The sequence below is a fragment of the Furipterus horrens genome, unplaced genomic scaffold (genome assembly GCF_987537825.1).
Source record: "Furipterus horrens unplaced genomic scaffold, mFurHor1.1.pri manual_scaffold_6, whole genome shotgun sequence".
Taxonomy (NCBI): domain Eukaryota; kingdom Metazoa; phylum Chordata; class Mammalia; order Chiroptera; family Furipteridae; genus Furipterus; species Furipterus horrens.
The window spans coordinates 173,266,880-173,283,084 of NW_028327176.1; the positions used below are offsets into that span (position 1 = coordinate 173,266,880).

At 40.6% G+C, this 16,205-nt stretch overlaps 1 protein-coding gene across 1 annotated transcript in view; it reads left to right on the plus strand.

Annotated features, from left to right (window-relative positions):
* HECA (HECA ribonucleoprotein granule regulator) overlaps window positions 1-14,095 on the plus strand; it is a 36,227-nt gene extending 22,132 nt beyond the window's left edge. Inside the window, exons 2-6 of the mRNA XM_090279919.1 lie at window positions 1,418-2,458; window positions 7,715-7,869; window positions 10,609-10,789; window positions 11,586-11,613; window positions 12,135-14,095. Of these exons, the coding sequence (XP_090136045.1) occupies window positions 1,418-2,458; window positions 7,715-7,869; window positions 10,609-10,773 (1,361 nt within the window). The 3' untranslated portion in view covers window positions 10,774-10,789; window positions 11,586-11,613; window positions 12,135-14,095. The remainder of the gene's footprint in view (window positions 1-1,417; window positions 2,459-7,714; window positions 7,870-10,608; window positions 10,790-11,585; window positions 11,614-12,134) is intronic.
* Window positions 14,096-16,205: the final 2,110 nt, after the last annotated feature.

The following is a 16,205-nucleotide window of genomic DNA, read 5'->3' on the forward strand; positions in this document are numbered from 1 at the left end:
TGTAGAGGACTCTTCTCCAGCCTCTTCAGCGCCGCTTCCCAGGATTTTCCCCACATTTGTTTTGGGCCAGCTCATCAGTCCAGGGATTCAATCTTTGTATCTGGGTGCGTGGCTCCGCCTCTGTTATGCTCCTGTCACAGCTTTCTCTGCCTTGGTGGTGCACAGGAACTTCCGATGAAGCAAGTTCAAACTAGGGCCAGCCCCAGGTCTTCCCTCAACCCGTCTCTTGCAGTCAGTCTGTCAGTGTCTGCCGCCTCAACACTGAGAGTCATCTGCTGCTGCTGTCGCAGCCCAGGCACTTGTCATTTCTCACCTGGATTCCTGCAGCCACCCAGCCTCCCTGCTCCAGCTTCCTGTCCCATACTGCCACCAGGGTGAGATTTCTAAAACAACTCGGACTGAGGGGCTCTGCGGCTCACAGTCCTCATTTAGCTTCTCAGCTGCACAGATAAAGTCTAAACTGAGCGTGGCTTGTGGAACCTTTGTGATCGAGCCCAGTGGTTCCCAACTGGGAGGAGTACTTACCTCCAAGGGGCCTTTTGAAAATGTCATGGTTGTTGAAGTAACAGGAATCAGTGGAATTCCAATCTCCATAAATCCTATCGGCTTCTTTTTTTTCTTTTCTTCTGAGTTTTTTTTTCCATTATGAGTTCTACTTTGTGTCACCAAGTTTTCCCTCCTTTTTGGGAACCTGTCTGGCCTTATGGACACCCCGTTGGGCATATGGTTAAATGGGGTAGAAAAATCTTGGTGTTCCCACTTTGTCTTGATCACTTTGGTGAATTCTGTTTTTCCTTCATGACCTGACAGTGTACGTCTTTTAGATCAATAATTACTTTGACCAAACATCCCTGCCATTAGGTGTCAGACCATTCTAGAAGAGATTGGGGTGAAGCCAGTCTGTTCTCTAGTTCCTCTGTGGTATTCAGGATGACCTAAGCTCCATGATTAAGGGCTTTGAGGGCCTTTTTGGAGCTACCACATGAACTTTTTGGTTAAATAGCTGCATCATACTCTTCCTTAGTCCACTGGAGTGATTTGTTTTTAAATGAACCCTGGAACTGCCTGTCATTAACCCACATCTTAGGAAAACCTCATACTGCTCTGTTGCCAATACTGACATATAGCTAATTCCATTGTGAAGGATTTGAACTTTCCAAGCTTAGCGGTGTGTTTTCCAGCAGATAACAAGTATCAGACAATAAATTCCCTTGGTGCAACATCGTACCAGGAGAATATGGTAAATGTTTTCTAATCATGCCTGGTGTTATTCCAGTGGTAGAAATCTTGACACCAGAAAGACTGTACTTTTGGCGTGAATGGGCTGATGTGGGATGGTAGCTTTGCTCTCTGACTGTGTCAGCTGGAATCCCACGTCCTGGGTGCTGAATCTCTCTCCTTCTGTGTTTCTCCCCAGAAGCCCCCTGCGCCACACCCCTGATCTGCAGCTTCGGGAGGCCGGTGGACCTGGACAAGGACGACTACCAGAAGGTGGTGTGCAACAACGAGCACTGCCCCTGCAGCACCTGGATGCACCTGCAGTGCTTCTACGAGTGGGAGAGCAGCATCCTGGTCCAGTTCAACTGCATCGGCCGCGCCCGCAGCTGGAACGAGAAGCAGTGCCGCCAGAACATGTGGACCAAGAAAGGCTACGACCTGGCCTTCCGCTTCTGCTCCTGCCGCTGTGGACAGGGCCACTTAAAGAAGGACACAGACTGGTACCAGGTGAAGCGGATGCAGGATGAGAAGAAGAAGAAGTCAGGGTCAGAGAAGAACACAGGGAGGCCCCCTGGCGAGGCGGTGGAGGAAGCAAAAAAGTGCAGGCCTCCGAACAAGCCCCAGAAAGGCCTGAACCACGACCTCCCCCGCCGGCATTCCATGGACCGCCAGAACTCCCAGGAGAAGGCCGTCAGCGCTGGGGCCTACGGGGGCCGCTCCCCCTGTGGCTCCCCTGGCCAGTCCCCGCCCACTGGCTACTCCATTCTCTCCCCTGCCCACTTCAGCGGCCCCCGCTCCTCCAGATACCTTGGGGAATTCTTAAAGAATGCCATTCATCTTGAGCCTCACAAAAAGGCCATGGCTGGGGGCCACGTGTTCCGAAACACCCACCTTGATTACAGTGCGACCGGTTTATCAATTCACAGGGGTGGCCACTTTGACACGCCTGTACAGTTCCTGCGGCGGCTGGACCTCTCCGAGCTCCTCACGCACATCCCCAGGCATAAGTTGAACACTTTCCATGTGAGGATGGAAGACGATGCCCAAATGGGCCAGGGCGAGGATCTGCGCAAGTTCATTCTTGCGGCCCTCAGTGCCAGCCACAGAAATGTTGTAAACTGTGCCCTGTGCCACCGGGCGCTCCCGGTGTTCGAACAGTTTCCACTGGTGGATGGAACTCTGTTCTTAAGCCCATCGAGACATGATGAGATTGAATACGATGTTCCTTGTCACCTTCAAGGTACAGGTGTAATTCACCTTGCCTGCTTTCTGTTTGTTGAGAGCTGGAAAACAAACGCAATGGGACTCTCTTCTGGCTCAATTTTAGCTGATGGTGCTTTTTTGTTCTAGTCAGGTGCATGGTACCATTTGAATATTTCAGCTTTGCCCAGTGAGGTGGTGAAGATGGTGGGGGTCTGCTTCACCCTGATGTCATTGTACCAATAGTATAGTTGTCCTGGTGGGCAAGTTTGTTTTTGTTCCACTCTACTTAGAAGAGAGGATTCCTGGTGTAGAATTTTTCATAATTGGGAGGAAATTGCTTGAAAATGTTACTCACTGTAAAACAGTTGCCTTTGAAACCTGTGTTAATGTGCCCAGCAAGCTATGTATTCTCTTTGATCCTTGTAAGCATATGAATGTAGGGGTCAGGGAGGGCCAAGGTGTTTTTAGATTATTTGAATTAATATTGACAGTTATGATATATGAGACTTTATTGATAACAACAAAAGGAAAATGGAGGATTATTGAAAACTCAATATATTACCTTGGTGGTGAAGGGTGGGAGCTTGTTAATGCTGTGGATGACATAGAAGGACTTAGTGACATTTCAACCATGAGTTGAATGACAGAGGGGGAGCAATCTGTGACTATTGAATTTATGTCAAGATGGGCCACATGGGATGCATGTCATATCTTTTTAACTTTAAAAGTGTGCTTAAAAAAGCCTGTAGTGAAAATGATACATCTCCACCTGTCTTCTTCCCACCGGCCCCTGCTGTCTCAGTTCCAGAGACAAACACTTTCCAATCTTAGCTGATTCTTTAGGTTTTTACCACCATAATTTAAAAACTGTTATCTTCTTTCTGATTTTAGGTATTACCTGTCAACTTACTTTTAAAGTGGATGACTATGCTTTCATTCATCTTTCCTTTTCTCTCAGGATAATAATTGCAATTCTTGGAATTTCTTTCTTTTTATATTAGTGTAGAAATATTTAGTGTTGAACCAAGAAGTATAGGTGCATATATCTCCTGTAAAGAGTACAGTATATTCTAGCCCACCTTTTGTTTTTATTGAAGTTAACCATTGCTTCACATTTCGTTTGCTTAGCCTTTTTTTGAATCTTTGGCTGGTGGTTCTCACTCTGCAGCAGCAATACAAACTACCTTTCAAAAACATTTCCACATACCTATAACATTTAATGAATTTTTTTCCCACAAAGTTCCCTCATGGAATCTTTTATCTTCCTGCTCCTGTCTGTCCTGCTATGCTACATAGTTGTCCTTCTAGGAATTTCTTCAGTTCTTTTCTGTTTTTTTGCTTCTGTTTCCTAGACCCCATATTTTTTCCCCTTGGTTTATTCCCTTAATTTGTTAAATACCCCCTAGGAGCTTTCTGAGAAAGGGAGCATGTAAATAGATGTTTTAATACTTAGAAAGTCTGATAATATCTTGAGTCTGTCTTCACACTTGATTACTGTTTGGATGGGTATAGTTTTCCAAGTTACAATTATTTTCCCCTTAGAAGTTCTAAGGCATTTTTTTCACTGTCTTCTAATGTTGTTCTTGAAAAGTCATAATACTGTTCCTGTTCCTTTATCTTCTGTGTCCCCCAAGGGTTTTAAGCTCTTCTCTTTGTCCCCAATATTCTGAAATTTCACCATGATATGGGTGATTATTATTATTTATTTATTTATTTATTTATTTATTTATTTCATTGTACAGGGTGCTTTCTTGGCTTTTTGACTTTGGTCAAGTTTGGGGAAATTTCCTTTTGGTTTATCTTTATTATATGTTTTTTGACCCTATTGTTTATCTCTATTTTAATTCTGCTTTTTGGAAGATTTCTTTGACTTTATATTCCAGTATTTTAACCTAATTTAAAGATTTTGTTCTCATAATTTCCAAGAGCTCTTTTTAATAATGTTCTGCTCTTGTTTATTTCATGGATGCAGTTTCTTCCCTTTCTCAGCAGGGAAAGAGAGCTGAAGTTGCAGGGAGTGGTCTCATTCATTTGTTAGTGTTTCACCTCATTCTCTGTGTCTTTTTTAGTCTTTGTTATAAGGCAAACCACTCCAAGACTTAGCAGTTTAAAGCAGCGAGGATTTATAATTTCTCACAGTTCTATGGCTTGTTTGGTTAGGATGGCCTCTCTCACACCTCTGGCACTGGCAGGCAAGTTGGCCTCAGGAGCCTCAGCTAGAATTGCTCGTCTCTGTCCTCTACAGCCATTTACCTCCCAGGCCAGCCCGGGCTACATGTGGCATTCTTAGGACACCATTCAGGAGGGTGGGAGTCTCTCTCTCTAGAAACTTAAGCTTGGACCTGAGTAATGTCGCTTGTCACATTTTGTTCCTCAAAATGAGTTGTAAGACCAGCTGAGATTCAGGGGTTGATAAAATAGACTGCTTCGTGATGGAAAAAGTTGCACAGAATGTGTGGTTACTTGTTTGCTGCCCCACTGTTCCCCTTTCAGCACCTCTGCCCACTGCCCCCATGCTTGCTGTCTAGTTTGAGAGGTAAATCATTGACCAGTCTTCCAGTTTCTGATCTCATCTTCTGCCTGAGGTTCGAGGCCATGGAAGGTGGAGTTTGTGGGGTTTTTTCTCATGCTTTGTACTGTTTGGGGATAATTTTAGAGGGTAGTAAGTCGAAACACCTTTAGTTCACCATTTTTAGTCTGGAAATGTTCTTTATGAAGATGAATGTGAGGCTACAAGTGTAAGAGGGTACATGAGAGTAGTGTTCTTTTTCTATTCTTGATGGACAAACTTTTTTCTTTTAATCCACTCATCAACCAGTCAGATTTATGAATTTCATGTGCTGGGTTCATTAGCTTATGATCTTAGGATGTATGATGCTGTTATAAAAGTATAACTCCCAGACATATGACCCTAGTACCACCAGGGGACCTAGTATCATCAGGATATTATGTACATTAAGGGTCCTATAATTTCCAAGGAGGAAGGGCCACTTTGGCCTGAGTAGTCAGAGGCAATCTGAAGGCATATATTTAGGTAGAGATTCTAGCCACACCAGGCATTTGTTATAAGAGGAGAGGGAACAGTGTGCAAAGGAAGAGATAGTGAGAAAATGGCAGAGAACCATTCGGTTGAGCAGAGGTTCTAGAATGAAGAATGGGTAGGTGGAGAACAGATAGTAGATGACTTTGGAGCCATGATAAAGAGCTTGACCAAGTTCTTTATGGGGCCTTGACATGTGCCAGGGTTTTCATTGTCACATCTCAGAGAAGGCCATGCAGTCCTTTCTATCGCAAGCTAGTGTAGGTCATTTCTCCCATCGGAGTCCTTAAAGCATGTTCAACTCTAATAGAAAGGCCATGTTCCAGGCCACAGATTGCAGCTTGCAGCTGATTATGTGCTGCTGAAATAACTTCTGACTTCCAGGGCTGGCTTGTGGGGATTGTCACTCCATTGCCATTCCCTTTACGTCTCACTGCCCACCCCAGCCTCCAGCTCTAGCCTCTGCTCTCTGACTCTAGTTCTGATTAAGGTGTTTTTGTTTGATTTTAATGATTTATTAAGATTGATCTAAGTTAGAACCACAGATGACTGTTCTCTTAGGAATCTGGTTTTTGTTTGATCTCATAACCCTAGAGTTCAGAACTGTATACTTCTCTGTATTTAGGACAATGTTTAATGGTAACTGAAACAAATCTAGAGACTCAGTCCACACCAGTAGTTCCCATGAGTTTGCTAGAGGTGAGGAGTGAGGCAGATATGAACTGAAGTCTCTCTCAGTTTCACTTCCTTCTGTCTGAGGTGAGAATAGCAGAAGTACCTACTTTATAGTGTTGCTGTGAGGGGTGAGTGAAATGATTTGAATAGGCTCAGAGCACAGTGCCAGGACCTTGGTAAGCCCTCAGTAAAGGTTTCTTGTCGACTTCATCAGATGGTAATGGCACCTGACCTCTGCGTCTCTTCCTGCCTGGACACTTCCTGCCTGCTGCCTGGGTGTCTGAATATTTGAGAATTGTCGTGAGTAAGTCCAGGAGGAAGACTGGAGATGAGGTGTTTTCTAGTATCTTCTGGATTCTTGACACCCTGAAAGTGGGACCTTTTTACTGTTAGTGCCCTAGGGCGGAGGTGGACAGTCATGCAAGAAGCTCTTGTCACCCTTCCCATTTTTGACACAGTGGCCCCCAAGGCTATAGTGTCTTTGGCTATTCTCGTACCCTTCCATTCATCCAATATACAGTTATGGAGTGCTTTCCACATTTCAGACACTGTGTTAGGCTCTGAGCCTACAAGGATGAGTAAGACCTAGTCCTCGAAGAGGGAGAGAAAATGCTATAAAAGGTATCTCTGAAGTACTGTATACCCTTCTCCAATGTAAGGAGCATGCTGGTCCTTAGCACCGAAAGGTGAAGAGCCATGGTCTGGCTGATGGCAGTGAGCAGCACATTTTGAATAAGAAGCCACTTAGGAGTCTATATATTCTGATAGTAGTTTTTAGCATAGTGGGACTTCGTGATCCCCACACAGAGAGCAGCATTATTGCTGTTATACATTGTCCAGGCAGATCCCAATCGTTCTGACTTTCCCCGTGATTTGAACCCTGACCCTTCCATATAAACTGGGTGGCATTTTTCCTTAGGTGTTAATAAATAATGGAGGAATGGGGGTGTCACTTCTAAGAGCCCAATAATTAACAAAACTTTAGACTCCTTTTAAAATACCGCTTACAAGTAAGATGTAATTCTGCTTCCTAAATTAGACATGATGTTGGCTGAGCAAATTTTAAGAGACAAGGATAGTTAACATAGTAATTTTGGCTCTCGTATAATTCTGGGCTACCAATACCAGGAGAGACTTTTGACTTTATCATGGGGCTTGTTACTAGATGAGAGATCCCATGAATACAGACCAAGGTTGCTGGTTCAGTCTCTATATGCCACACAGAGGCTTCTGAGCAGAAAGTCCTGCATAATCACAGGCTGTTTGGAGCGCCTGAGGCTTGGTTCCTTTGAGTTTGGATGTCCAGATTTTAAACCTGGCAGCACTTGTAGAAAAGTGAATTAAAGCAATATTTAATAAGATTGAACTTAAGGTACATATTTCATTGACAGTAGTTGTGATTTATCATTATTCTAGAAGGACAACTTGGGAATATATGATACCTGTTTTGCTTTTTATATTTATCCAAGCGATAAAAATGTGTGCTTACAATTGATAGATGAGCCAATTTTTAATCCCCTTTGGAGACATACGTGATTTCCTTGATGCCACTCTCTGCATTGTGTCTTCTGTGCACAGGGAGACTCATGCACCTGTACGCGGTGTGTGTGGACTGCCTGGAAGGGGTTCACAAGATCATCTGCATCAAGTGTAAGTCGCGGTGGGACGGCAGCTGGCACCAGCTGGGCACCATGTACACCTACGACATCCTGGCCGCCTCTCCGTGCTGTCAGGTTGGTATTGACCCCACAGAACGAGCAGTGGGTGATATCAGACTTCTGTCCCCAAGTGAACACAGAGGAGTTTGAATCAGCATTGCAGTTACCGTGGGGGAGGCAGGGGTGCAGGGCACGGGGACAGTGCTTCAGCAGTGAGCATCCTTGAGGCTCCTGCGCAGTCCACCGATGGCGGTTGGCGGTGCAGCTATTACTGGACTAGTGTGCGGTCATGAAAAGGGATATTGTAGAATAATGTATAATTAGGTGGGGAATATTTTCAGTATTTTAAGTAAAAATTGTGATTACAAATGGCATATAAATAGATTAAAAACCTTCCATTTGTAAAAAGTGAACATGAAAAGGGATCTGCTAACCAGTTATCAGGTGGTTTCTGGATGTGGGATGCTGAGTGGTTCTTTAGTTTTCTTTTTGCTTACTTTTATTTTCTAATGTTTTATATGGTGAACATATACTGATTTTTAATAAGCAAAAGTTGTTATTTAAAAGGAAGCAGAGAGTTTCACTTTCTTTAATAGATGAGATTTCCTTTTGGTTTCCTTTCCGTGGGACAGTACATTTACACAGGAACCGCCTGCCTTGCACAGTGTTTGAGGTTGACGTGAAAGATTTGTAACCCTTCCAGCACTGCTGAGAGGGCCTCTGGAATCCAGCTGTCATCAGGAGAAGAGGGAGATAGTAACATGCCGAACTTTAAATACATCCATAGAAACACAGGAGACAACAGAATCCTTTGAAATATGTTGGTTTATTTGTATTTTCAAATGCTTGGAAAAAGCAAGCACTTGTTACATAATTCCTTGATCCTTATGGATAGGAGAGAAATCTTCCTTGCTCTTCAGTGGCCAAGCCTGCTTTTAAAATACAGTGATAAACACTTCATTAGTGTACTACCCAGTTTTGCATCTTTGGCATATGGTTTGGTTTTTGTAAAGAGGATGTACTTACTATTCGCAGTTTATTCAGAAGCTTCCCAGTGTCGGTTGAATTTAAGTGTTGGTAGAGTTGGTATTTCAGCTGTACTTTCTCTATACTAGTGATCTTAAAAGTGAACTGGAGCCATGACAGACCTAAATGGCCATCCATAGCCTGTCATTGGATGCCAGATAGAATTGACTACTTTCATGCTATTCTAATACATGGGCCACATTTCTGTTTTAAAACTTGGCCTTGGAAATGAGATATCACAGTCTTTAGTTATTTACTGGAGCATTTGATAACACTGTGCTTTAATGCCAGCTCTTGAGGTGAGACAAACAAAAGGAAGTGACTCTTCTCTCTTCACACACACTGCAGAGAGGTTATCTTCCAGAGAAACAAGGAAATAAAAGAATGTCTGGGCCCGTGACTCTTAGAACGTTAGCGCTTTGACGGACCTGGGACTCCTAGCCCAGACTCCTTGTTCTCCACACACAGTGGAGGCCTAGAAAATTAGAATGTTTTCCATCGATGTGTCAGAGCCAGGACTAAAACCTGTGGCCCCCAGGCTGGTGCTTGTTCCAGCTCACCGCTCACAGGCAGTGGGACTATTTCCTTTCCTCAGAGAGAAACGCAAAGTGGCGTCCTGTCACGCCCAGCCTGCTGGTGCTTGCTCAGTCTTTCTTCCTTAAAACAATGTAAGCCCAGACCTTTATTTTCTGCCCCCTCCCTAGTGAAATGGAAAACATGTTTGAGTGTTGTTTGGCTTTAAAAAAAACCCTGTTACCTGTATTTATTGTGGAGGTGCAAGTGTCAGACATGACTAAGGGATTAAGCCAAGTCCTCTGATAAAACTTTGAGCTAAAAATAAGCAATGATTAGTTGTTATAAAGGAGTAATGAGTTAAAGAGAGTTGTTTGCTCTCACTTTTAATGTTGTCCAAAGAGGTATTAGTCATTTGCAAGGGAGGTTATGTTATCTCAGGATACAGAAAGGTAGTCTGTGTGACGGCCAGGAGCATGGGCTCCGGAATAAGTTCCTTTGGCTCAAATCTCAGTCTTCCTACGTCACTGTGTGATCTTGGACATTTTACTTCTCCCCGTGTGCCTCAGTTTCATATCTAAGCCTTCACAGAGTCCTGCTCACCTCCCAGGAGTGTTTTGAGGGCAAAATGAGGTTATACTTTTCTGTTACAATTTGGAATGAATCTAAATTGAGAGTCTGTTGTATTTATTATTTCTGGTTGTTCACTTAAGGCCTGTTGGGGCAAGCCTCTAGTATTGTGCCCGGGTATTGATCAAGATACTTCATGCTAGAAGGTTCCAGAGCCTCAGGGTAAATCTAGCACTGCTTCCTGGATTGTTACTGTTGCTTGAGCATTTTAGGGAAATTTATTTTTACACAAAAAATTTAGTGAGGAGTAGAATGAAAAATCTATATGAATTTTTAAAATAAAAAGAATCTTCAAAGAAGTTTATATGGATTTGGGTGGGGGCAATCAGCTTCAGCCACATTTTGAAATCCAGGAGGAAGGCATGTCCTATTGTTAGGGGGACTTTAATGGAGAAATTCAGGGCAGTACAAGTTTACATTTTCTTCCTCCAAGTAGGAGAAACTAGTTAGTGGTGCTTCGTATCTGGAAAGAAATGAGGATTTAACCCTTCAGACTAATGATGAGTACTAGACTATACAGCTTATGCAAGCCTTAGGCTGTGCATACCCTGTGCTTGGTTAGTAAAGGGTCAGCTGTGACGGTCTCGTGTTTGGGTTGGGATGGCGTGGAGGGTGTGTGGCTCACGGTGCCCTGTCTCCCCCCAGGCCCGGCTGAACTGCAAGCACTGCGGGAAGCCCGTGATCGACGTGCGGGTCGGGATGCAGTACTTCTCCGAGTACAGCAACGTCCAGCAGTGTCCACACTGTGGGAACCTGGACTACCATTTTGTGAAGCCATTTTCCTCCTTTAAAGTTCTCGAAGCTTATTGATGAAAGCTTTGCTTTGGTAATAGCTATTTTATTGATATTATTACTTTATTACATATCTTTTCTAGGCAAACGTTCTGTGACATTAACTTCTTTTCTAATGTAAAGGAGGGCTCCTTTGTGTATGTGCGCCACTAAAACGGGGCAGCCCTTGCCTTCGGCTGACTCCTGAGTGTTCTCTGTGGTCATGACCAGAGCCCAGGGGGGGTCCTGTGAATTCTGGATCATTGATTCGCCATCACAGAGGGTCTCTCATGCAGCTTTTAAGGCGGTGGGGAGGATGGGGCGAATTTAGGAAAGGGGTTATGTAGTTATAAACTAAGAGCATGGTAGGAGTTGGGAGCACACTCTTATTAACAGTTAACTGTTTTAAAGACCCACGTTTAGATCTTCTCTGGGCCTTGGGAAGATGTGACAAGTGAATGTAAGTTTGTGCCTGGGGAGTTGATAGTGTGTCAGTCCACCTTGGCTTAGTTTCTGCAGCGCACATTGCCCACTGACAGAGTATTTGAAAGCGAACATGAGTGCTGTTTCCATCGCTGTTGTAACAGTTTTCATAACAATATCCAAATTATGAGACATATGAAAGCTATTGGTATTGCAAATATTTTTCGGTAAGCTGACCTGTAACAGAGAGAATACTACTAAGTGAGTTTGGAAATGATGCACACTGATTCAAAAAAGCAGAACTTGTGATATGAATTTGGTCACATTAGCTCCTAAGGAGACTCCATAAATAACATGATTAGGGTGGCACTGACTTATAATAGGTTGCACTGTCCAAGTGCCATTTCATGTCATATCCTTCTTTACAGGTAAATCTCACAGCCACAGACCTCACCGGTGAGTTTCAGAACCAATCATGGCCACACTTATCTTTCCCAAAAGCACTTACAGTGACCTTTTACCCATTTAATGCTGAGTTTCCAAAATCAAAGATTTGACCCTAGGAAGGAAAGGAAAAAAAATTATTTGTTGGAATATGAGGAAAATAGTAATTTTAATGTTTCTGTTTTAAGTGTATTTCATTTTGGAAGATCACTGATTTGAAAACAAACCATTCAGAAGATCTTGGTGATAACTGAGATGATAATTTATATACTTAATTCGTCAGAGCATTGGGCTTTTCAAAATACTGCTTTCTGTTCATTAGGTCTTGGGGATTTAAATAGATATACACCCTATTCCCTTATAGAATTGAAATTGGAATACCATATCTTAAAAATGAATTAGATTAATTTCAAAGATTATATAATACATGTTAAATGAATGCTTAAAATATCATTTTATGGGTAGCCAAATTTGGGGTTATGTGAACGTTTATGTTACTCACTTGGTTTATACCATTTTCTTTTTCCCTTCAGAAAAACAGTTGTTCTTCCTCTCAGAAGTGTTTAGGCATCATTGCAAGTGAGCTTCAGTTCTACATGAAATATTTGATGTTTTGTTTGAAACAACACAGCCTTAAAAAGAACCATTATATTAATCTTCATCTTTTAGTTTGGATGATTGTACTTCAGTTTAGTGCATCTGGTTTGGTGTTTGATGATCTGAAACATTTCAGGATAGGGGAAATGCTCAATGCCAGTAAGAAGCAGAAAATTGTTACTGATCTGACAGTATTTGATGCAACTGAAAGAGGTCTATAGGACATACCCCTCGTACATTTGTCTTTAATATGCAAAGCTGTAATTGTGAGTTAACTGGTTCCCTATGGATTCTCTCATGTAACTAAGTACAAAAGTTTCTCTTGTCTTCAGAGTACCATTTGCATTTTACTTCTGAATTTAAACCAAATAGTAAAATACTTGTAATGCTATTCTTTAACCCACCTACATTTTTGTAGCGAAACCTGTTTCTATTGTTGTTCTCAAACTTGAAGTTTATGTATAGATCGCATTCAGCAAGCTCCTCGGTCTAAAACTGTGGTGAGTGTAGTGTCCAATGCATCCAATATTTTCTCCTTGCATTGTTTCTACTCCCTAAAACATAAGTATGATGAGGTTTCACTGTAATTAGGTAAAATTTGCTTTTGGCTTTTATTTCTTTTATTTTAATGACAAAATTAGGATTCTGTGGATGCTCCAGTTATGTAAAAGGAGAGGCATAGGTATTATATCTAAGAATATCTTTTGCCTTCAAGGCATTGCATTCTTCTAAAATGGAAAATTTGGTTGATCTGAGAATAAAATATAATTGATTATGCAATAAGGTAAAGAATATGACTTGTTTTGAAAATCTGCTGAACTTAATATTTTCCCCATGCTTCCTCAAAGTACTTTGCTCTGAATACCTTGATGGAAATTGGAACATGTCAAAAAATATGATTATTTTTGTTGTGGTTTGTGTATTAAAACATAGCAGTCACCTAAGAGATCTATTTTCTGTTTTTCTTATGAATAGTGCTCAATACTATGGAACACTCCTAAGTGACTTAGAATTTCAAAGCAATTTTTCATTTATTTTTAAGAGTTACATACCTTGAACAAATAAAATTATCTACTTTAGTTTAATGAGAAGATTATTTCTCAGCATCTCATCATTTTATCTTTAGGCCAGCTCAGTTATCCAATTTCTTCTGGTTACATTTGATGCAGTTAATATACTGGGTTTATACCTTAAAAGATAGATATTGGCCATGGAATTGGGGACTAGGGTCAAGTATCCCATTTTAATTAAGAAAGAGCTTTCTCCAGCCTTTATTTTGTAGTTTATGTAAAAGAAGTTCATTTTCAGCATAATAAGTATTTTCCTATCTGTTTGGGGCAAATTAATTAATCAGAAAATAATAATATTAGGTGTTTAAACACTAAAACTAACAGATAGACCACCAAAACTAACCTGCTAAAATCTTTAATTTTGTCCTATAAAACCAGTGCTTAACATACAGTCTGTTCTCCTGTGCCAGGGTCAGTCTCTCCTTTGCTTTTCTCTTTAGTCTCATGGTAGCAGCTGTTAAGTAATTTTAGCTGGAGGTTCGGGGGGCAGTGAGGGGAAAGTTCTCTTGTTCAGTGTTTTCGTTCCTATAACTGGATGCTGCATAACTCAGCTCATCTCCATGTCCTGTTGACTTTATTACTATTCCAGGTAATTGAAAGAAGATGTAATGGGTGGACATCTTTAAAACCATCTCAAAATATATTCTTGTCAGTAAAGGTTTCTTGTCAAGATCTCTTGGATTGCACTTTTGTGGAGGGAAGACAGTGTAAATAGTTAAAGAATGTTGATAAAATTGAAACATTTGGTTATGGAATTGTGTGTGGTGGTAGGAGGCTTCTGTTTGTGAAATGTATGTAATAAAAATAATAAAATTTCAAAAACTTAACCTTGTACTCTCTTTAGTGTGTCACTTTCTTGTTTGAGCTTGGAATTGTTGTCAGGAATCATACTAGAGAAGACTCTGTGAGGTTTTGTTCACTATGCAGGTAATCATTTCAAAGTCACTGCTCCAGTTAAAAACTATGAACTTTTTATGCTGTTTGAAAGTGGTTTGTCACATGTGAACTCCCTTTGCAACAAAATCAGCATTCCATATAAGAGTTGATTCCCTATGAATAATCTAAAATTATTGTTCTAGTTATAGGGAATTCTATCAAATATATATTTCTATTCTGCAAATGTTTCCTTTGCTTTCTAGGCCTATAACATTTTATAATGAAAAGATTTGATCATATGCTTCTTCATTATAAGAAAACGGAAATTGAGTTGTAATTAAACTTCTTACTGACTTTATGCACTTCAAGTGTAGTTTATCTTTCAAATCTCCTTGTTCCCTTCATTTCTCTTATATTAAACCCTAATGAGTTATTGAGACATTGAGTAACGTTCAGCAAGTATATTTTAAAGCCTAGATATATGCTCAAAAACTTAAAAAAAATTTTTTTTATTGATTGAGAGAGAGAGATCAATATGTTGCTTCACTTATTTACGGATTCATTGGTTGATTCTTGTATGCTCTGACCAAGGATCAAACCCACAATCTTGGCATATGAGGATGATGCTCTAACAAACTGAGCTATCTGGCCAGGGCTCAAAAAGTTGTTTTTGTTTGTTTGTCTTCAACCATTCCTCCACCCTATCTTCTTTGGCAGTCATAAGCCTTTTATCTTTATCTATGGGTATGTTTCTGTTTTATTTTGTTCTTGTACATTGCACACATATGTGAAATCACACATTATTTATCTTTCTCTGCCTGATTTTTTTTCACTTCCAAAGTATCATATAGGTTCATACATGCTGTTGCCCTTCATTTCAAATATTCTCAGCCAATGGATCGAAATCCACACAATCATTAGAACACGGGTTAAGATGTGGAAACGTAGGTGAGGAAAGAGTCCAGTCTTCCAGTGGATTGGAAGTCTGTCTCATTTACTACAGACATCTGAGGCGTATATTTTATTTTGTTTAAAAGCTCAAGGACTTGGGATATTATGATTTCTAGTGTAATTCATGTCAACAAAATTTCTTTGCAGTTCTAAGGGAATTACAGTTCTTATTGTAGTAGAGAGAAAATACAGTTAAACAGTAATTGTTAAGAATTAAGTTTAATGGAAGAAAAATCTTATTTGTTCTTAGTAGTTTTCATTTCTTTAATCTTGCTTATATTGTTTTGACTTAAATTTGGCAGCGATTTGATTAATTATGTAGGCTACACTGTATCTCTAGTAAAGAGTTAAATTTTGGAAGGAAAAAGCTTTCCTTGAGTTTTTGTTTCTTGTTCTCCCAGCTCTGCTCCTGGGATAAACCTTATCTAATGAATGTCAAGTATCTTTGGAAATACTAAAGTGCTATACAGTAGTACTATTTGAAATAACGTATTTTAAGGCAGATTTTTTTTTTCTAATGGTAGTCTTTAGCATTTTGATAATTACTTTATATAAGCTTGATCTGGTATTGGTAGGTTTTAGGTAGAGCAAAAATAAAAATAAACAAAGCACTTTGTCTTACGGAGTTCAGTAGAACAACACTAATTGCATTTATCAGGGTGCAAATGGGGTTGGTCACGACAGCACCATTTCCTGGTGATGGACACCATGCCAAGTGGTTCTGAAAAACTTGATTGAAAATTTAGATCGTATTTAAAATCCAGTTTAGAACAACCTAATTACATGCTTCATAAACCTAAAAGTTAAAAAATCTTAGCCGTAATAGTCACAATTTAGAGATGCCAGAATTTAGAGCAACAGCTAGTTTTTTGTTATACTCACAATAATATGTTTTCAAGATTTCATTGAATTTTGCCCTCATTTTAAAGAGAAACTGAGGCCCAGAGCACTTTAAATAATAAGTAGTTAATAGCTAGCTGGGAATTAAGCCTAGATTTCCTCTCCTAGTCCTCAAAATGAGATCAATGAATGGGTATATTCATTTTTGTTGAGAGATGACTTGGGGCTTATTGTGACAATGCAGTACATTTAAAAGGTACAGTAGCCCTC